Here is a 21,288-nt window from a genome sequence, read left to right as displayed (position 1 = left end):
GGAATAATGAGAATGGTGAATTTCAATATGATCATTATTGCCAATTATTAAGTCAAATATATACAATGTATGAAACCCTTCTATGACTGGTAACACCAGGGAAAGAGGAAATCTAAGCACAACATTAAATAAGAGATGAGAAACTACAAATACAAAATAGTTTCTAAAATTTTTTAAGAGTGCAAAAAGAAACATGTTATCTACCATGACATAACCTGGCCCTGTAGAGAAGAATTTACCTGAATGTTGGTTAATAGCGTTTCTACTGATGAAAGACCATCAGCAAAAAGAAATGGCGCCGGAAATCCAGGAGGCAAGGCCTGTCCAGCCAGTTGGACTTTATCTAAGGTTGGTTTCATTATTGGAATGGCAATTTGGACCTCTTCTGTAAAGATAGGTTTAAAAGTGACATCAGAAAGCATTGGAAATGTAGGTGACTGTAATTTCTGGAAACTAGCATTTTGTTTATCTGGAAGTCAAGATACAAGTGCGTTAGTAAAATCAACATTGTTTCAGTCTTTGGGTGGCTGGGACTGTTGCCAAGGCAAGTTGGCAAGATAGTACAGAACAGTACTCAATACACTGGGACTATAACACAGCTGTAATGGAGTACAGACTATTATATCTCAAATTCTACAGAATTATACCACAGAATTATAACAGTATTATGCAGTTCATTAAACCTGAATGACCTGTCTTCATTCTATCTTGTTCACCATTCTGTGATGTGCATTTTTTGTTGCTATAACCTTGGCAAAATTCTAATCAAGGAATGTATCACATCTCTTTACTCCTTTACCTTTCCCCTTCCCGTGCTCAGCAGTAAATAATCTCCACTGAGTCATCCATCCCCTCTGCCAGCACTGCACGGAACCAGAGCATTTCCTACAGAGAGCAAACTGGGGCCTGGAAGCTTCCCCTTCACTCCTTCTTTCAAATACATGGTGTGGGTATAGATCAAGCTGTGCACAGACAGCAGAAATGTGTATCCAGAAAGAAACAATGTAAGAATTTTTTTTTCAAGAATCCTTTCAATTTGGTAAGGAATCAGTACTACCACCAATGAACTCCCATTTTTGAATAGAATAATTAAAGGATCTTTTAGGACAGTAAATGTAGCTCCCTCTCTCAGATCCCTGTCAGTACTTCTTCACACATATTCATCTTAATTACTGAAAACTACACAGTTAAAATCTAGCTGTCTCTGAAGCCAAACTGTACAATTCTTTCACTCTGAAATGCTAAAAAAAATACTTCTGTGCAATATTCCAGTCTAGATATATATATATCATGATCCTATACTTGCAGAAATCATGGTGAGCGTTTGCCCAGCACCTGCCTTTTAATGAAGCCTGTGAGCCCTGTCTTGGCCATGAGCTCCTGATGCCAGTGCTCACCCAGGGCAGCTGCACAGCCAGCCCCTAGAGTTTCATCTGTCAAGTGCCTTGGTCATATTAAAGCCTGAATTTACAACTGGACCACACCATATTCAAAAGGTCTTATTCTCCCACTCCTGTTTCTAAGGAATAAACAACTTTAAAAGAATCTGACAACTAATTAAGCCAGGGTCTCTCCACTGCAGCACTATTTTCTGGTGTAACATGCTCCAGGAGCTTCGATTGAGGTGCACTTTTTGCATCCACCCGACAACAAACCAGGAGCATTAGTGGTGTTCAAGTATTCTTTGAAATCTCTGGTTTGGGAGTATTTTGTCTTTGCTCTGTGAGTTCATTAAACGGAACATCTTCCTAATGATTTTTCAGGACTAATAACAAAAGCCAGTAACCTCTACATGCCCTCAGAGATGGCATCTTAGATGGAATTTAAGTGATCCATTTTAAAAATCCCAACTCGGGTAACAAACTCAGACCATGAAGTTTGTGCTGATTCAGACACACCATTTCTCATATTTAAATATATCAGTGGCAGAGTTTTTAAAATAGCCTGATTAGTTGTTGCACATGATGCTTCACAGAAATAACAGCGAAGCCATGGAGTCACAAAAGACTAAACAGAAGTGGCATTTGAAAAAGAAAGCAATACATGAAGTATGCATAACAAAACTGGGGCTGCTCTAACACCTCTAGAAATCTCTGCTATTTGGAGATGAAAGTAATAACATTAAATTGGCCAAAAGGAAAATTACTATTGACTGTGAAGACAGGTTGCATGGTCTATGGTTTGTAATGCTACTGTACAGCAGATTGAAGTTTCAAAATAGTATTACTCTTCTTTGAAGAGCTAGACACAGCTAAATTAGGTGCTGCTTGCTGCAGTGAGGATCAAATGCAAAAAGAATCATATTTCATTAGACCTAGTCAACACCAGGAAAATAAATAGAAATATAAGAGGTATGCAGGCAATGATTCATTTTGATAATCTGGCCCAAGAGAGACACATAGAGACAGCACGCAGATCTAAGCTTCTACCAAAAGACAAATAGGACACAGAGGGTGGGAATTGGGATGACAGTGTAGGAGAGGTCACATCGATTTTCAGCAGCAGTTTTCACACAGATGAGATAACCCTGGACTCTATTTGGCCCATTGTTCATATCCTACCTGTCCCAGAAGCAATAAATTTCCAAGTCCCAGAAAAAGGGCAGTAAAGAAGGATTCTACTTATGACTTCTTATGATTAAGTTTTTGTGCTAACCAAACATGCTTTGCAGACCAAGGGCACATTGCATGTTAAAGTCTGTAATAGCTGAAACTAGAAGCAGGATATTATGTTTTAGCGTATATGGGTGGAAACTGTCAAACCATTCATAATTTCTTTTTCTGATTGAAATCACACTCTGCAAAGATGAATGATAAATGCACTAGAAATCTATTTCAATCTTGTAATAGGTCTTCACATCTGAACGGTGTCTACATCTTGCCCATGCTCTGAATAAGTGCACAGTTAGGCAGAAATTTATTAGCTAGACTCGAGGAATCATAATTGGTAAAGCAATTAAAAATGGCATGTGCTGGAAGCATATCTTAGGGACTGTATCAAATGCATCTCTTTAATGGAAAAAAGTAATGTTGATTTAAGGATTTTGATTTTAAACACCACTAAAAATATAAATGCTAAAAGCTGCACTCACATATACAATACAACAGAATAAGCAAGAAATAAAGCCAAGACAGCTACAGTCTGACCAAGGACACAAACAACGTTTCTGATGATTGAAGCAAAGTGGGAACTAGTTTTATCAAATCTGTTTGTTAAACCTGCCATGCTTTATAAAAACATTCAGGAATCCATTTAGAGTGCAGTCTTTTTATTTTAATTTCTAGCTGACATCCAGATGAATAGATGAAAGTAAGAATTATACTGCAGAGCAAAGAAATACACAGTAAACACTAAGAGTGAATTGAGTATCATCCTGGGAAAGCACACAAAAACCTGCTAGGAGATTTCTTGCTCTTAATTCAGTATGCTAAAGTATTTAATCTTCTGTCTTCTGCCTAAATTGCAGGAAGAGGGATTGGCAAATGAAGCATCAGCCTCCAGACTGAACATAGTGCTGGGAACATGGGGAACCTGAATTGCTCCCTGCACAGCCCAAACCAACCAGCACTTTTATTTGCCAGCTGGTTTATTTTCTTTCAGAAGGCCTGTTTTTAAACCCATCAGTCACAGCCCTGACCCACTTGACATGCCACATCTCTCTCAGAAGAAGGGAGAAATATTAAAGGTACAATTTACACTGGTTAGACCACCAAGTAATTTCTTCTCATGCACTTAAAAACTTTATCTACTTGGAGCTGTATGAGCATTATTCACCTACAACAGCTCATAGAATATACCTCATGCGTTAAATAAATACGTGGCTGTTCTGGGTTGACGCTGTCTCCTATCCCATATCTTGGACTACATTGTTATGTCTAACAGCTGCCCCCCTCCCTCTTTGGCGGGGGCTGCCGCTTTGCTGCTCGCTCTCTGGCTCGGCTGCTTGGCTCGCTGCTGCTGCTGCTTCTCTCTCCCTCTGCCTGCCTGCTGCCACTCCTGCCGCTGGCTTTCTCCGCTTCTGTTTGTTTTTTCCTTCCCTTCCTTTTCTTTTCCCTTCCCTCCCCCCCGCCCCGAAGATTTTGGACCTACTCCGGGCCTGACCTGACCTGAGAAGTCGGAGACTCTCCAGGGCCCGTGGAAGAAGCTCTGCACCCTCCCCCTCACAGTAACTCGAGCATTGTTTTTTCCCTTTTCCTTGGTGTTGGGGAGTGTTCTTTTTCATTATCAATAAACCAGTTTTTCCCACTTTTCCTCCAAGGCATTTTCCTTTCTGAACCCAGGGCTGGGGGGGGGGGGGGTGGGGGGGGTGGGGGAAGGGGTGGTGGAGGTTTGTTTTTAGGGGAATCCTTTTAGAGGTTCTCCCCTAATTTATTCCAAACCAGGACAGTGGCATATGGAGGAGAGAAACAATTTATACAGGATTTATAGTTATTAACCGGTTAGTTACTAGCCAAGACATTGGATATCAGAATCCCTTCAAGCAGGGATAGGAAGATGGTTTTGGACATAGATGGTAGCTGGGTCACTCCTTTTCCCTGCCTGTGGCATAAAATTCAGAAAACCAAGGACTGAATTACATTACAATTATAATTCTTTGAATTTCATACCTGAGTGATGGGGATTACATTTAATGGCCCATAGTTACAGAACAGCCTGGATACTCTATTGGACCTCTTTGACTTTTAATAAAATAAAGCAGAGGATCTGCAACATCAGCTGGATTGTCTGTGTGACTCATCTATGAAAGTAAAATACGTACTTAAAATACCATTATTTGCCCAAAGACCTGACAGAATCATCCAAACTGGTGTGTCTTCATGGTGGCAAGAGGTCCCCTGACTTCCAGCTCTACATCTACTTCACAAGGATAGATGGAATCCAAACATGGGTATTTTAATACAGTTAGGGCTAAAATTCTAATTTTTGACTGCAAAATAAGTTTTCTGATAGAGACTTCTTATTTTAATTTTAAATCTTGGCAACGTCTGTATTGCTTAACTAGAAGCCAGGTTGGTTTTCTTTCTTTTACAACAAAACAAGTATGAAAACCTGTAATCTGAAGCATTGTTTTTTTCAAGTATTTTGTATTTCTAATTCCACAAGGACAGGGTTACCTGTCTTCCATGTCTTAATAACTTCCAAAATTCTCCATCTGACTATCTTTTTTTCCCTTCACTCATTGCTGCTCTGCCAGGAGCTGAGACTCCTGATTATCAGCAAGAAGAGATGCCTCCTGTAAACCAGGCATCAGTCAGATATTTAGTGCTTTAAACTTGTGATTCAGGTGCTAAATTTAAAGTTGCTGCTGATTTTCTTAATTACAGCCCCTGAATGAACAGGGTTGCCCTGGGGTGACTATGATGCCTCTGTATCCCTAATCGTCTGTTCTGTGTGTGCTGTATGTTGTGTTGTGTACCTTTAAGAGTGGTTCTGAGGGTGAGCAGGGAAGAAGACGCACCCAGTTTGTTTTGAAAAGTGTTCACTCCTCCTCATTCTTCTCTTTTTCTTCCTAGACACTGTGTGTTCCCTCAACCCACCATGCTACCAATGCCACGTGGAGTAAGTGGATTGCTCTCATCACACAGCATGTCCATATTGGGAAACTGAATCGCCCTGGGATTTTGGACATAATTACAAATTGGCCTGAAGGTGAAAACTTTAGTCTTACTGATGAAGAGGAACTAGAGCAAGTGACACGTGCTGAAGAAGCTCCACCTTACAACCAATTGCCAGCAGAAGAAACACACTATGCTCTTTTCACTGATGGTTCCTGTCACATCGTAGGGATGAATCGCAAGTGGAAAGCAACTGTATAGAGCCCCACATGACAGGTCACACAAGCCACTGAAGGAGAAGGTGGGTCAAGCCAACTTGCTGAACTCAAAGCACAAAATAATTGGTTTAATTTTGAAAACATTGTAGATAGAATATATTCTTTGCAACATGATGCTAGATTTAAACTGGGCAGAAATGAAACCATTCTTTGCTCAGTTTTGAGGGTCTGTCTTTCGGCAGCCATAGAAACCCGTCTTAAACGGGTAAGTGAAGAAAAAGCAATAATAGACAACCTGCAAAATTTGGTAGAAGTTTTCCAAAAACAATTAGAACAGGAAAGAAATCAGAATAATTTGCTGCAGATTTCCCTTGCAGAAGAGCAAAGTAAAAACTTAAAACCTGTATATTCACCTAAAGAGATAGAAGGAAAGGAGATACACAATATTAAACAGATATACCCTCAGAAAGAATTAGTACACATGCAAAATTGTGGGGAACACTGTTGCTCCAACTTGAGACCTCTCATTAAAACAGAATATAATTATATAAATGAAGAGGATCATGATCCCCACATAACCACCGGAGAAATTCCATACACAGCCACTGAATTAGCTAAAATAAAGAAAGAATATTCCTGCCTCCCTGGTAAATCAGAGACAGAGTATGTTTTTAGAGTTTCACTCACTGGAGGTGACCAAATTAAATTAAGTGAACAAGAAGCAAGTGGCTATTGGGGACATGGAGTTTTCTTAACAACAAGGAAATACACGTGCTCCATGGTCCCTGACACAGCATGCAGCTTACTTGGCAGGGGGACTCTGGCAATTGTTGGCACCTCAGACCAACTCCTAGAAAACATCCACAAAGCTGCATGCTTGCAAATGATACATGAAAGAAAATTATTTTCTGGCTATGAGGCACCAATGCAACAGCCTGTCAAATCTGAGATTATGACTCCCCTAATTCGAAGTTTTCCAGAATCACTTAAACCAACAGCAATTCTCCTCCAAAAAACAATAGCATCTATCACCCCGGTAGATAGGCTTGAAAGATTTCTTGGACATACAAGTGATCAAACCGGTTCCACTGACTCCACTGACTTCTCGCCTTTTGCCACTCCTAGCACACAATCTAACAGCAGTCGTAAAGTTTGGACATGGCGTGAAGCAGGAGAGGAGTTAATAAGTTACAGCAGAAAATATGGACTGGTAAAACACTCAGAGGACAAACATGAACAACCCAGAGGAGTCAGGCACATTGTTTCCCTTAATGAAAAACCAGAAAAGGGAAAACAAATCTCTAACCGGCAGCAGTTGTGGTTGCTAGGGCTGAAGAGGAGAGTGCCACGAGAAGTAATGGACAAACTGCCACATGATAAATTGGCTAAAATAATTTTTAATTGGCCCTGTCCCAAACCTATGGCATTGAATCCATCTGACCGACAACCCAGCGCACCTCCTCTTCCGCCAGCCTTGGGCAACCAGCCACAACATTCCCTTACACAAGTTTTAAACGATGAGACTATTGACACATGGTCCCTGACACAGCATGCAGCTTTCTGGGCCGGGGGAGGTAATGCTTTGGAAGGGGGAGACCCTTTAGCTATAGTCAGTACCCCCGACCAACTTTTGGAAGGTGTCCACAAAGCCGCCTGCCTATGGGAATGGACTGCTTCTCAGGAGGAAGCAATGCAATTATTGATTTTTGAAGTAACTGCTCACCAAGCCCTTGGCCCTATTTATTCTAGAGATCCCTTGCAAGTGGAATGGGGATTTGCCTCCTCAGGATTGTTAGTAAACATATGGCAGCAGGGTCCTGAGGGTCGGACATGGCCTGTTGGTTTTTATTCCCGCGGTTTCAGAGATGCTGAAAAGAGGTACACTGCCTGGGAAAAAGGCTTGTTTGTGGTTAGCCTAGCTCTCATAGAAGTGGGGAAGATTACACAACAACCAATTGTCTTGAGAGGTCCTTTCAAAGTTATTAAGTCAGTCACTACTGGGACCCCCTCACCTGACGGGGTGGCCCAGAGGGCCTCAGTAAGGAAGTGATATGCTCAGATTAAACGTGATTGTAACATCCTCTCAATAACTGAAGGAGCTGTGAAAAATCTAACAATAGAAGAAGTAGAAAACTTGGATAGCAATCAAGATGTTAGCGAGGAAAACGCATAATCACAGATGATTATGTGGGTGCTTTATTGATGAAAGCTCTGAGAGCTGGGGTACAAACCCAAATCCAACTCCAACGAGGGTCCAAAAGGGGCCCTGTATTATACCATTTCGTTACATAACTATGTTAATCATTAAACTTAAATTGTTCTATTGTATACATCCAAGCATGGATTTTGTAAATATCTTCCTTTACAATTCTCACGATTCTAGTTTGAAATAATGATCATGTTCAGTTACCAACAATCATTGCAATTCGATCATCTATCTTATGATGATTAGGTACAGTTTCACCCGACCTACTTCATTTCCAAGCACAAGCCGTCCCAATCTTCTCCTTCTCCCCCCATCCCGATTACCCAGGCAGAGTTATACTTGATTTGGTTGGAACAATGGAAGCAACATCCTGGTTGCAGTGAAGCTGAGACTCTATTCCCAGCTTCTGTGGTAACAGAAATTATTAACCCTATCCTAACATTCCCCCCTTCGAAAGTATTTCACTTTAAATCTACTAAGTGTAAATGCTTTCATTCAGTACAGTCCATTCATCTTCAGAGTCTATACTGGATGTTCAGCTTCAAATCCATGGTTGACGTGGGCTCTGTTGTGAAAATTATTGCAGATCAGAGGTGCTGAAGGTGCAGTCTTGTCTCGTGTCAGCGCCTTCATTATTGTTTTGTTCCAGGATGTTCTTCTTTGTATTCCCCTTTTAGGATCCTATAAACTAACCAAATCACTGTGTTCCTGTTTGTACCTCTCTCTTCACTTTAGAATGAAGAGCAGTTGGTAGACCTCCGTGCATTCCATATCCCAAAGCAACAGTGATTCGTTTTATCTTCAGCTTTGTTGGTCCTACAGCTTGCACAGCCCACAACACAGCTCCACAAGGGACTTTCTTCACTCGGGTGTAGTGTATCCAGGGTTCCACTCCAGCCACTTTGACAGCTGTAAAGGTGGTTAGCAGTACTTGATGCGGACCAGTCCACTTTTCCTTCAATGGCTCTTCATCTCAGGTCTTGAGGTACACCTCGTCTCCCGGTTTGATATTGTGGACTGGATTTTCAAGACTCAGCAGTCTATTCTACAGGAGGGCGCTCCGGAGCTGTGCTAAAGTTTTCTCAAGAGACAGAACATAATTATACACATCCTGTTTCCCTGTAACGTGTACATTTGGATTGGGGTCTGGAGATTCATATGGCTTCCCATACAATATCTCATAGGGACTGACTGACATTCTACTCTTAGGTTTTATCCGAATCCCCAGCAATGCTATTGGTAATGCTTGTGGCCATTGCAATTTGGCTTCCTGGCATATCTTACTAAGTTGCCTCTTCAATGTCTGGTTCATCCTTTCCACCTGTCCACTTGACTAAGGTCTCCATGGGGTATGGAGGTCCCAAGAGATTCCAAATAATCTACTCAACTCCTGCACTACCCTGGCTATAAAATGTGGGCCTCTATCTGATGATATCCCTATAGGCACCCAAAACCTGGGAATAATCTCTTGTAGTAACCACTTAACTGTTTCTTTTGCTTGATTGGTGTGACAGGGAAAGGGTTCTGGCCATCCAGAAAATGTGTCAACCCCTACTATCAAATACTTATATCCTCGGGTTCTGGGTAATTCTGCAAAATCTACCTGCCAGTAATCTTCTGGTTCTATCCTCACCTGAATTCTTCCTAGCTGTGTTTGTCGTCTGGCCACTGGATTGTTCTTTAAGCAAATCTCATATTTTGACATTACTGATTTTGCCATTGTTTGCATCTGTACCGAGACTATATATCGTTTCAGCAATTTTACCAATGCCTCTGCACCCCAATGACACTCATTATGTCTTATTTGTAAGATTTCTCTCGTTACCAAGGGAGGTACCACTATTTGCCCTTGTGTGGTTACATACCACCCTCCTGCGTTCTTCTGTGCCTTCAGCAGATGTGCCAGTCTGTCATCTTCTATTGTGTACTTTGGCTTGGGAGGTAAATTGAATTAAGTGACATTAAGTTCTGACAGTATCAAGGCCATTGTTTTCTGTACTTCCCGTGCCACTTGACGGGCTGTCCAATCTGCTTTTTGATTCTCCTCACAAATTTTAGAACTGCCCGATTGATGTGCCTTGCAGTGCATGATTGCTACTTGTTCAGGTTTTTATACTGCATTTATCAGTTGTAGGACTGTATCTTGATGTTTAATATGTGTCCCTTGGGAGGACAGTAGTCCTCTTTCCTTCCATAATGCTCTGTGTACATGCACTACTCCAAAGGCATATTTTGAGTCAATCCATATGTTGACTGCTTTCCCTCACTCAGTTCTAATGCTCTGGTTAATGCAATCAGCTCTGCCCTCTGGGCAGATGTATTAGGTGGTAATGCTTTTGCTTCCACTACTGTGTTAATTGTGGTTACCGCATATCCAGCGTATCTCATTCCATTTTCCACAAAGCTGCTTCCATCCGTGAAGAGTTCCCATTCTGGTTGCTCCAGAGGAGTATCTTTCAGGTCTGCTCTTGCTGAATAGGTGTACTCGATCACCTCTATGCAGTCATGTCCCAGTGGACCCTCCTCAGCTGTAGTACCTAGAAATGAGGCTGGATTCAAAAGGTTAGTTGTTTTTAGTGTCACATCATCCTGCTCGGTCAGGGTTACCTGGAATTTTATCATCCGACTTGGAGAGAGCCAGTGGCCTCCTTTCTGCTCCAGGACCATGGTTACCATGTGTGGCACATAGACATCAATGTGTCTTCCCATTGTGAGCTTCCTGGCTTCTTGTATCAGTAGCACAGTAGCTGCCACTGCCTGCAGACATGAAGGCCACCCAGCACTTACATTGTCAAGTTGTTTGGAAAAGTAACTCACTGGCCTTTTCCAACTTCCCAGTCATTGGGTCAGGACTCCCAGTGCCAGGCACTGCCTTTCATGTACATACAGCTGAAAGTCTTTAGACAAATTAGGTAACCCTAATGCAGAAGCAGTCATCAATGCTTCCTTTAATTTCTGGAAGGCCTCCCTTTGTGGTTTGCCCCAGACGAACAGCTGAGTCTCCTGAGCCTCATATGAGGGTTTCGCAATCAGTCCATAGTCCATGATCCACAGGTGACACCACCAGGTCATTTCAAGGAAAATTCGCAGCTCGTAGATTCTGGGGCTCTGGAATATCACAAATAGCTTGAACATGATTAGTACCCAGCCTTCTTTGCCCTTGGGAGACTTCACATCCCAGGTAGATAACAGTCTGTTGGGCAATTTGGGCTTTTTCTTTGGACACCTTATATCCTCCCATTCCCAAGGAATTTAAAATCTCAGTTGTTACCTTTATGCAGGTTGCCTCTTCTTCAGTAGCAATCAGAATATCATCTACATATTGGAGCAATAGGTACTGGTTTCTTGATACCTGTCCTTCTTTAGTCCAGATTCCAGCTCCTTTGTCAGCTGACTCCTGAATAGGGTCGGGGAGTTTTTAAAACCCATTGGTAATCGAGTCCAGGTGAGCTGGGTCTTTCTTCCACTTCCAGGATGTTCCCACTCAAAGGCAAATAGGTTCCTACTATCTTGGTCAAGGGGTGTTGTATTTCTCTGGGGAATGGTTTTTCCCTAGGACCCCTGAAGCCTGTAACTATGTAGTTTTACCCTTCCTTCCTTTCTTGACCTAATTGGCTGAGATCCAGCCATCCCCCCTGGACAGAAACCTTGATAAGGGCCTGTCCTCTCTTTCTTTCTCTTGCCCTCTGGCTCTCCAAGGCTCCAGCCCTCTTTCCCTCCTTCTGGACCTCCCTTGCCCTCTGGGCCTCCTGCCCTCGTTTCCCCTCCTGGAATAAAGGTCTTGGATCAACCCTGGGGGTAAGAGCCTCTTTTGGATCTTTTGCCCTATCCCTGAAATATTCCCCCAAAGCCTCCCAAGAAACTGAGCTAGCCCCAGGAGGCTGCAGGGGATTCGTTTCAGTTGGCGCCCAACGTGTTGGTTTTTATGAAATACTAAAAGCCCACGCAGTAGCTGGAGCCCTTATCTAAGGGTCTCAAAAGCTTTTTGAGTGATCAACTACCCTACCGTCTATGAGTTGCTTTTTGTGCGGCTCTGGGTGGTTGGGATTGGGCTGGTAGCTTGCTTTACGCCTGAGGCAAGTCAGGTCAGGACAGGGACTTCTGATGCAGCTGCACGACAACCCACGATACACAGGAGACAGGTAAAACCCCCTCGTGTTGTGGCTACCCCGGGAATGCTCCTAGCTGGGAGGGGTTTACCAGTGTTTCGTGGGAACTGCGTGGCTGCAGGGTGCGCTAGGACCCAGCAGACGCGGTTTGAGTAAACGTGGGAGGGTTTTTCCCTGGCCGGAGCTCCGCAGCGAGCGGTGCCACCCCGGCCGGCAGAGCCCATGTTTCGGGATACCGAGTATCGGGACAAATTTCGTGCTATGCAATTTTCGTATCAGAAGGTAGATCTTGGACAGATAGCTCTTTAAAACATGAGAAACATGGGTGTACGGCTATCTGTTCACCAAAAGAGTTTATTACAACAGCTTAAAAGTATTTTAATTAATGCTAATATCCCTAAAAAGTTACTAACACAATTTGTCTGCTGGCTGTCAGCTGAAATCCCAGATTCTGACTTGCAAGACCTAAATTCCGTTTCATTTTGGGATAAAATTGGACATTTATTAACTCTAAAAATCGAGAATGGTGATAAAAAAGCTCCTCTGTTCATTCCGATATTTCTACAAGCTCGCAAACAGCTGTTAGAAGCAAAAAATAGCAGAAAGCCACAGATAAATTCTCCAAATGGCCTTTCCCTTTTCCCTGATTCCTTCATTCCCGAACTGGAGAGGCTGAGCGAGTCTCCCCAGCAGAAACAGGATTCGGTCCTGAGTCCCCCACAGTAGCACGTCATGGGGGGAATGGTGGACACCATGTGCTTGCTCCTTCTCCCAATGACCCCTTCTCCTCCCAAATCCCCGCCCCTACCCTATATCCCTTCCCTGATTTATACACGCCTCTGGCTGTCCTGCCCCATCCTTCCTCCCAGTGCCTCCCCTCCCTCCGAGCGAGAGCGGGAGGGGGGGCGGGGCCGGGCCCCTTGCAGCCTGCAGCCCCGATGGGGATGGGGGTGGGCAGCGTCCAGCCCACAGCCCCTGCGGGGGAGGAGATTTCCTCACAGCAAGGGGAAATGGGCAGCCTCCTCCGGGACCCCGGCAGAGGGGGGGGGAGCTGCCTCGTGCCAGACCCCAGGGGGTGGGGGAGGGAATACCTCCTGTCTCCCTGGGCAATGGAAGAGCAGCAGAAATTTTAGTAACTCAGAAAGATGTTGGTGAAAGCATACCCTCTGTGGCACCTGTAGTTTATCTTGGTAAGAGAAACGGCAGGAGAACTTATCAGCCATTATCTTATCAAGATAAAAAGGAGCTTTGCAAAATACAGAAAGAATTTGGAAGATCCAGTGAAATTTTTAAAGGTATGTTGAGGGAAACTTTTAATTCGAATGAAATGGTACCTACTGACATCAAAGACCTATTCAGATGCCTGCTAAGTCCCTCAGAATATGATTTATGGGAAACTAGATGGAAAAGAGCTCTGAGAACAGTATTACAGGAGATTCACCAAACTCCTGGCGAAGCAAAAGACAATGATGATAATGATATCACACATGATCATTTGTGTGGCGAAGGGGAATGGCACTGTCCAGACAAGCAAACTCGTGTGTTATCTAAGTCAGTCTTAGATAAGATCTGTAATGTTGCAGAAAAAAAAGTTTTATCAGCTACCAACAATAGAAGTTAAGGGCAGTTATGTTAACATTAAACAGTTTCCTTCAGAGAATTTCTTGCAGTTTGTGGACCGACTGAGAACACAAGTGGAAAGACAAGTGCAAGATCCGGTGGTGCAGGCAGAATTGATCAAGGAGATGGCTCAGAGGAATGCTAATGAGACCTGTCGTAGAATTATTCTTAGCCTTCCCCTCGACCCATCGCCTAGTCTTGCACATATGATTGAAGCCTGTACCAGGAAAGCAGAATTGTTCAGTGCACCTGAAAGGAATCCAGGACTGGCACACCCACAGCATGCAGCTGCGGTACAAGGACCAAAGAGAAAAGCAATGTCACCAGACCAGCTGCAGAACATCACCTGCCTCCGTTGCAAAAAGCCAGGACACTTCGCCAGAGCCTGCCCACAAAACCAGAAACAGAAGAAGTTCAACAAACAAAAAAACTGAGCTTACAGCACGTACCCGCTGTTGATACAAATACGCGCAAAGATATAAATATAGCGGGACCCACACTGGCAAATGCCTCTCTCTGAACAAAAAAGGGGGAGGATGGGACACACAGTGTGGGGGTGCAGAAAAATAAAAATGTCAAATGTTCAATTAACAAGGTTTGGCAGCCGCGAGGCCGATTTAGGCTCGTGACTGCCAAAGGTTTTCATTTCAGGTCTACTGATTGGACAGTCATTACAGTGGACCTGTCAAACATCTCACAGGATCTGACGGTTTACCACATGGGACTGGACAGTGAGTATTTTGTTATTGGGGACACAGCACACACACCTTTGGAGATTGAGGTAGCTCCCATGACCATTAAGGGAGAGATAACAAGCCTTATGCTGTTGGCACGCTGCATGCACCCACCATTTTACCTGGTAGAGGGGAAAATTCTTGCCCAGGCCATTCCTGTCCCAGCAGAGATCACAGCAGATGGAAAATCACCAGAAGTCTACTGGGCTGAGGTGGTGGGAGAGAATAAACCCTGTATGGCATGCAACCTAGCCTGTGGGTCAGACCGCCTCCATGTGGAAGGGGTCCTGGACACGGGCACGGACATCACGATTATACCTAAAACCATGTGGCCATCACATTGGGAATTGCAACCCGTAGCGGGCAAACTTCAGGGCATAGGTGGAATCACACTGGCAAAAATTTCAAAAAACATTGTGCAAATTGAGGGACCCGACGGAAAATTGGCAAGTGTCCGTCCATTCGTCGCAGAATCTAAGGCCCCCCTGTGGGGGAGAGACACCATGTCCCAGTGGGGAGTCCAGTTGGTCATTCCTAAGACGCCCCAGGATTTTTACAAATAGCCACTGGGGAGCGCCCTACCCAAAAGTTAACGTGACTGGATAATACCCCAAGATGGGTAGCACAGTGGCCATTGAGTAAAGAGAAGCTCAAGGCGCTTGAGGAGCTCGTGGAGGAGCAATTGGCTCAAGGACACCTAGAAGAGACAACAAGCCCTTGGAATTCCCCAGTCTTCATAGTAAAGAAACCGGGGAAGGACAAGTGGAGGTTGCTTCATGATCTCCGGGAAATAAACAAAATTGTAGAGGACATGGGACCACTCCAACCAGGGATGCCTACTCCAACAATGCTCCCTCGAGATTGGCAATTGGCTGTCCTAGATATCAAGGACTGTTTCTTCCAAATACCGTTGCACCCCGAAGATGCCCCACAGTTTGCATTCTCGGTTCCCACCATCAATCGAGAAGCCCCAATGAAGCGTTATCACTGGAGAGTTTTGCCCCAAGGCCTTAAGGTGAGCCCTTTCCTATGCCAACAGTATGTAGCCTCATTGCTATCTTCGGTACGTACCGAGAGAAAGGATGCCATCATCCTTCACTACATGGATGATATATTAGTGTGTGGCCCCGATAACACTATACTCGAACACACACTTGACCTAGTGGTTAAGGTTTTAACCACTGCTGGATTTCAGCTGCAGGAAGACAAAGTTCAAAGGATGCCACCTTGGAAGTACCTGGGTTTGGAAATCACTGCAAGGACCATTGTTCCGCAGAAATTGGAAATTGAGTGCAATCCCAAAACCCTAGCAGATCTCCACTCCTTGTGTGGGTCTTTGAATTGGGTAAGACCCTGGCTAGGCCTCACAAATGAGGATCTAGCCCCCCTCTTCAACTTATTGAAGGGGGAGAGGGAGCTGGTTTCTCCCAGGGAACTGACCCCAGAGGCAAAGACAGCAATTGAAAAGGTACAGAAGGCCTTGTCAGAGAGGCAGGCTCATCGGTGTGAGCCAAACGTGCCTTTTCATTTCATTGTTCTAGGAAAACTGCCACATTTACATGGTTTGATTTTCCAATGGATCGAGGGGCAGAGAGATTCACTCTTGATTATAGAGTGGGTTTTCCTCTCTCACCAGAGATCCAAGACCATCACGGAGCCACAAGAGTTGATAGCTCAGCTGATTCGGAAGGCCAGGGTGAGATTGTGTGAACTGGCTGGTTGTGACTTTACATGTATTCACCTTCCGGTGAAACTTTCTGAGGAGGGAAGGAACTCTCCTGAGAGATTGGCCAAAGAGATGTTTGAGCATTTGCTCCAGAGCAATGCCAGTCTCCAGTTATCTCTGGACAGGTACAGAGGACAAATATCAGTCCATGCCCCTTCTCACAAGTTGTTCAACGAGGAATTCCACCTCATTCCTTGTGAGAAAAGGAGTCGGAGACCACTCAAGGCTCTCACAGTGTTCACAGACGCTTCTGGGGCTTCTCACAAGTCGGTGATGACTTGGAGAAATCCACAGACTCAGCACTGGGAAGCTGATGTCGAGTTTGTGGAGGGATCCCCCCAAGTGGCTGAACTGGCTGCAGTGGTAAGAGCTTTTGAGAAGTTCTCAGAACCAATTAATTTGGTCACAGACTCTGCATACGTAGCGGGGGTAGTGTCCAGAGCGGAGCAGGCTGTGCTCGAAGAAATCGAGAATGAGCATCTCTTCAGGTTACTTTCAAGGCTAATTTATTTATTTTCTCACAGAGAGCATCCATACTATGTGATGCATGTAAGGTCACACACTGATTTGCCAGGTGAAATTGCAGAAGGGAATCGTCAGGCAGACTCCCTTGCTGCACCAGTTGAAAAAGCACGTCTCCCTGATGTCTTCCAACAGGCGAAGCTAAGTCACCAACAATACCATCAAAATGTGCCAGGTCTGATCCGTCAGTTCCAGCTAACACGGAGTCAGGCTCGAGCCATTGTGGCCACCTGTCCCAACTGCCAGTTCCAGGCCATGCCATCGATGGGCATGGGAGTTAACCCCCAAGGCCTTGGCAGTTGTGAAGTGTGGCAGACAGACATCACACACATTCCTAGTTTTGGTCGCCTCAAGTATGTTCATGTAAGCATTGACACATATTCAGGCGCAGTGTATGCCTCTGCCCATGCAGGAAAAAAGTCTGTGCATGCCAAGCAGCACCTAGTGCAAGCTTTTTCAGTGTTGGGAATCCCAAAAGAAATCAAAACTGATAACGGCCCAGCGTATGCATCCAAGGAGTTCCTGGAATTTGTCCAGCAGTGGGGAGTGAAATGTAAAACTGGCATCCCTCACTCCCCCACAGGTCAAGCTGTGGTTGAGCGTGCACACCAGACGCTCAAGCAGGTCTTGGCTAGACAGAGCAGTTCAACTGTGTGGATGTCTCTGCAGCAGAAGCTCTGCAAAGCCATGTTTACCATCAATTTTCTCAACTGTTCATTTGAAAATATGAATCCACCAGTGGTACGTCATTTTAACAGTGGAGATCAAATCAAATTATCTCAGCATCCACCAGTCGTAATTAGGGATCCAGAAACCTGGGAAACCAAAGGTCCCTATGAGCTCGTGACCTGGGGTCGTGGCTATGCATGTGTGGCTACTCCCTCAGGCCCTCGGTGGATTCCTCAGAAGTGGGTGAAACCTTTTGTCCCCAAAAGTCAAACTCTAGCAGAAGGGGATGAGAGGCAAGTAGCCGTTGCTTCAAAGAGAAGACGCCGCCGGATGAAGAAAAATGAATCTTCCTAGGTGTGGACTCCTTCCGGCAGAAACAGAAAACTTCTATCATGTTTTAAAATGTTTGTTTTTCCCTTTTAGCGAAAACCTACCTCCCACTCAACCCTGTGATAAACCCCATCCAAGCAGTCATCTTGTTAATGATGAACGGTCTGGCAGCTGCATGGATCGTCCCTCAACCGTGTCAAAATGTCTGGGTGACCCTGGCACAGACACTTCAGCAAAAAAACATATGTTTGTCCACTGCAGCATCAAAGAATCCTATGTCCACCTGTCTGGTAGGAATTCCATTGCGGGCTCGAGAATTTCCAGCAGGGCTAGATCAACATAGGTCCAATGAAATTCCAAAATCACACACTCCCCCACCACACAGAGAACATCAACAGCAAGCTGTGATGATAGTGAACCCCTTAAAGGAGTGGTTGTAAAATTTGCCCAAAATAGCTCAGGAACCCCAAAAATTAGAGTTACTGGGTTCTTCCCCTGCGTCATACTGCGTACATTTTTCTGTCTTCCCAAAACCTTCTAGCATTGAGGAGTATCACAACATAAAACAATATCGAGGGGAGTTTACTGCAAAAAGGTGGTGTCTTAATACAAGCCATGTTGCAGCAGACAACCCATCTCACTCAAGTCCAAAAAGCCTCCCTAAGGGATTGTTCCTGATTTGTGGGGATCGGGCATAGGCAGGAATTCCATCTCGGTTTTTAAGAGAGCCATGTACCATAGGGCGGTTGTCCGTATTGACACCCACCCAAACTTTAATTGGTGAGTGGACTCACAAAAACAGATCGGCAAACAAAATTCAGAAGAGAAGTGCTGACAACTTGGACCCAAATTGTAATTCAGAAATTTTTCATTGGGCAAAGTCAAAAAGGATTGCTGTGTCCCTGTTCCTTCCATGGGTCGCAGCAGCCAAAGCTCTAGGTGAATTGGGCCATCTAGAGTGCTGGGTGGTCAAACAGGCAAACTTGACATCTACCACCATCAGCTCTCTCCTAGAAGATGAGGAAATTACCAGACAGGCCACACTTCAAAATCATGCTGCCATAGACTTCCTCTTATTACTGCATGGACACAAATGCCAGGAATTTGAAGGACTGTTGCATGAACCTGACCTTGAAAGCTCCAAACATCCATGCTGCCCTTCGAAGCATGAACAACTTGATGGGACAAGTGAAACAAGAATCTGAGGATTGGATCAAGGAACTGTTCAAGGGTTGGGGATTCACAGGGTGGTGGATTTCTATAGTTAAAACTATTTTGATGTTTCTTGTTATTCTTTTCCTTGTAACAATAGCGTTCGGGATCCTGCGTTGTTTGATTTTCAAAGCTATCAATAGTCTCATACCTTCTACCTCAGAAGTCAACCACACAGAGTTGACAAACTTAAAGCAATCTGACTTCCCCATCAATTGTGAGTGGTGGGGAAATGAACATTCCAAGTCAAAATGGACCTAATGTTTTTCTTGTAACTTTGTTAAACAAAAGAGGGGGAATTGTTGCATTTCTCTGGGGAATGATTTTTCCCTAGGACCCCTGAAGCCTGTAACTATGTAGTTTTACCCTTCCTTCCTTTCTTGACCCAATTGGCTGAGGTCCAGCCATTCCCCCTGGGCAGGAGCCTTGATAAGGCCCTGTCCTTCCTCTTTCTTTTTCTTGCCCTCTGGCTCTCCAAGGCTCCAGCCCTCTTTCCCTCCTTCTGGACCTCCCTTGCCCTCTGGGCCTCCTGCCCTCGTTTCCCCTCCTGGAATAAAGGTCTTGAATCAACCCTGGGGGTAAGAGCCTCTTTTGGATCTTTTGCCCTATCCCTGAAATATTCCCCCAAAGCCTCCAGGAAACTGAGCTAGCCCCAGGGGAGGCTGCGGGGGATTAGTTTCAAAGGGGTATGCAGAAAAAGGCATCTTTCAAATTAATTACAGTAAACCATTTATATATCTCCTTTACAGATGCTAACAATGTATAAGGACTGGCCACCACTGGATAAATATCTCTGGTTATCTCACTTAGGCCCCTCAAATCCTGTACGAGTCTATACTCACCATTGGGCTTCTTCACTGGAAAAATTGGAGTATTGTATTCTGATTCACACTCTTCTAGAATTTGATATTTTAAGAATTTATCAATAGTCTTTGCTATTCTCTGTCTTGCTTTTGTTTTATAGGGTACTGTTTAATCCATACAGCATTTTCCCCTTCTTTCAATTCTACATGTACTGGCTGTGCCATTTTAAATTTTCCAGGTACATCCATTTCACATACAGAGGGAATCACTGCATTCACTGCATCTTCTACCTCCTTAGGAATATTAGGAATTGGTTTTTCTTTTATCAGTAAAATCTTCACTCTTTTGGACTCAGGTATCATTACAAGTTCACCATTCTCAAAAGTAATTACTGCCTCAAGTGCCACCCATAAATCATGCCCTAAGAGCGGAGCTGGGCACTCAGGCAAGTACCAGAATTCATGTGTTAAAACATTATTCCCAAAGCTCAAATCTAGGAGTTGCAGGAATGGCTTTCTTCCCTCCCTGTGTTTCCAATGATTACAGTCAACTTATTCTCAATTTGCCATTCCATACAGTTCAATACAGAATGTGTATGTAAGAAGGGTAACCTTCTTTCCTTCTAAACACAAAGTCACCATGGGCTCCTTTAATCCTGGCTTTCCTTCACATAAGACCATGATTCCGGCTACGCTGTCCACTTGGGGCTGACCATTCTGGGTAAACCGGTTTGGGCACTCTTTTTCTAATGACTTTCTAATAAGTGCATTGATTTATTATTAGTTTTTCATGGCTTCTGCCAAAACTACTTCTATTACCGCCCCAACCAGTTCTACTACGTCCTCGCCCTTGTCCTTGTAAAACTGCCAGAAGACTCTGTCCCTGTTTCTTAGCAGCCGCTTTTTCTCTATTGTTATTAACTTTAAGCCACCTCAAGTAGTTTGTCCAAATTTCTTAACTCTTGCCCCTCCTGCCTTAGGCCAGGCAGGGGCCAATTTTGACTGGGTCCAATGAGATACCGGGGTTACTGGTTTATCTTCATCACTCCCACTACTATCTGCTCCTTCTGCACCCTCCCTATGTCTCTGTATCACAGCTACATCTTGGTTATTTCTCGGGGAAGGAAGGACCAGGTGAAAACAACAGATGAGGGTTCAGAGGGACAGGAGCAGATGTCAGCAGGGGAAGGAGATATCTCTGAGGAGAAGCATATTGGGTAGGCGTAAGCGGGGGAGAGGTAAGAGAATTAGGTGGGGTAAGACCAAGCCAAGTGGAACTCAATGCCGAGGGGGGCACTGGTGGGAACTGTGGGTCCCATTAACAAATCAGCTTCTAAATCATTCTCCCCCCTTTTCCCCAAACCTGCACTCAAAACCAAGTTTTCCACACAGCGCTTATCTTGCACACAAGCCAGGCACTGATTGTTTTCAAAGATCATTGTTTTTAACCCATACTCAGCCAGCCACTCTGGCTTTTCCTGTAAATAAAACAAATCACCATTTGTAACTTCATCCCATCTCCCTTCTTGTTTGCAATACTCCATCAGTTGTGATATCAGATTCAGTTCCAAAGATCCATTCTCC

At 44.3% G+C, this 21,288-nt stretch overlaps 2 protein-coding genes across 3 annotated transcripts in view; one reads left to right on the top strand and one right to left on the bottom strand.

Annotated features, from left to right (window-relative positions):
* The window catches only part of LOC136373467 (dachshund homolog 2-like), a 326,642-nt gene that overhangs the window by 15,350 nt on the left and 290,004 nt on the right, over window positions 1-21,288 (bottom strand). Inside the window, exons 9-10 of one of the 2 annotated variants that reach the window (XM_066338367.1) lie at window positions 800-962; window positions 240-385 (exon numbers count right to left, since the gene is read on the bottom strand). In XM_066338367.1, coding sequence (XP_066194464.1) covers window positions 240-385; window positions 800-962 — 309 coding nt within the window. The remainder of the gene's footprint in view (window positions 1-239; window positions 386-799; window positions 963-21,288) is intronic. The other variant, XM_066338369.1, reaches the window with a different exon arrangement.
* Window positions 5,892-7,823, top strand: LOC136373422 (uncharacterized). The gene is given in 3 exon segments (XM_066338323.1): window positions 5,892-6,533; window positions 6,535-6,589; window positions 6,592-7,823. Coding segments are annotated over 3 exon segments (1,566 nt in total). The 5' UTR covers window positions 5,892-6,254.

This window comes from Sylvia atricapilla, chromosome W (assembly GCF_009819655.1).
Source record: "Sylvia atricapilla isolate bSylAtr1 chromosome W, bSylAtr1.pri, whole genome shotgun sequence".
Taxonomy (NCBI): domain Eukaryota; kingdom Metazoa; phylum Chordata; class Aves; order Passeriformes; family Sylviidae; genus Sylvia; species Sylvia atricapilla.
The sequence above is the reverse complement of the archived record's forward strand: the minus strand, read 5'-3'. Positions and strand labels throughout refer to the sequence as shown.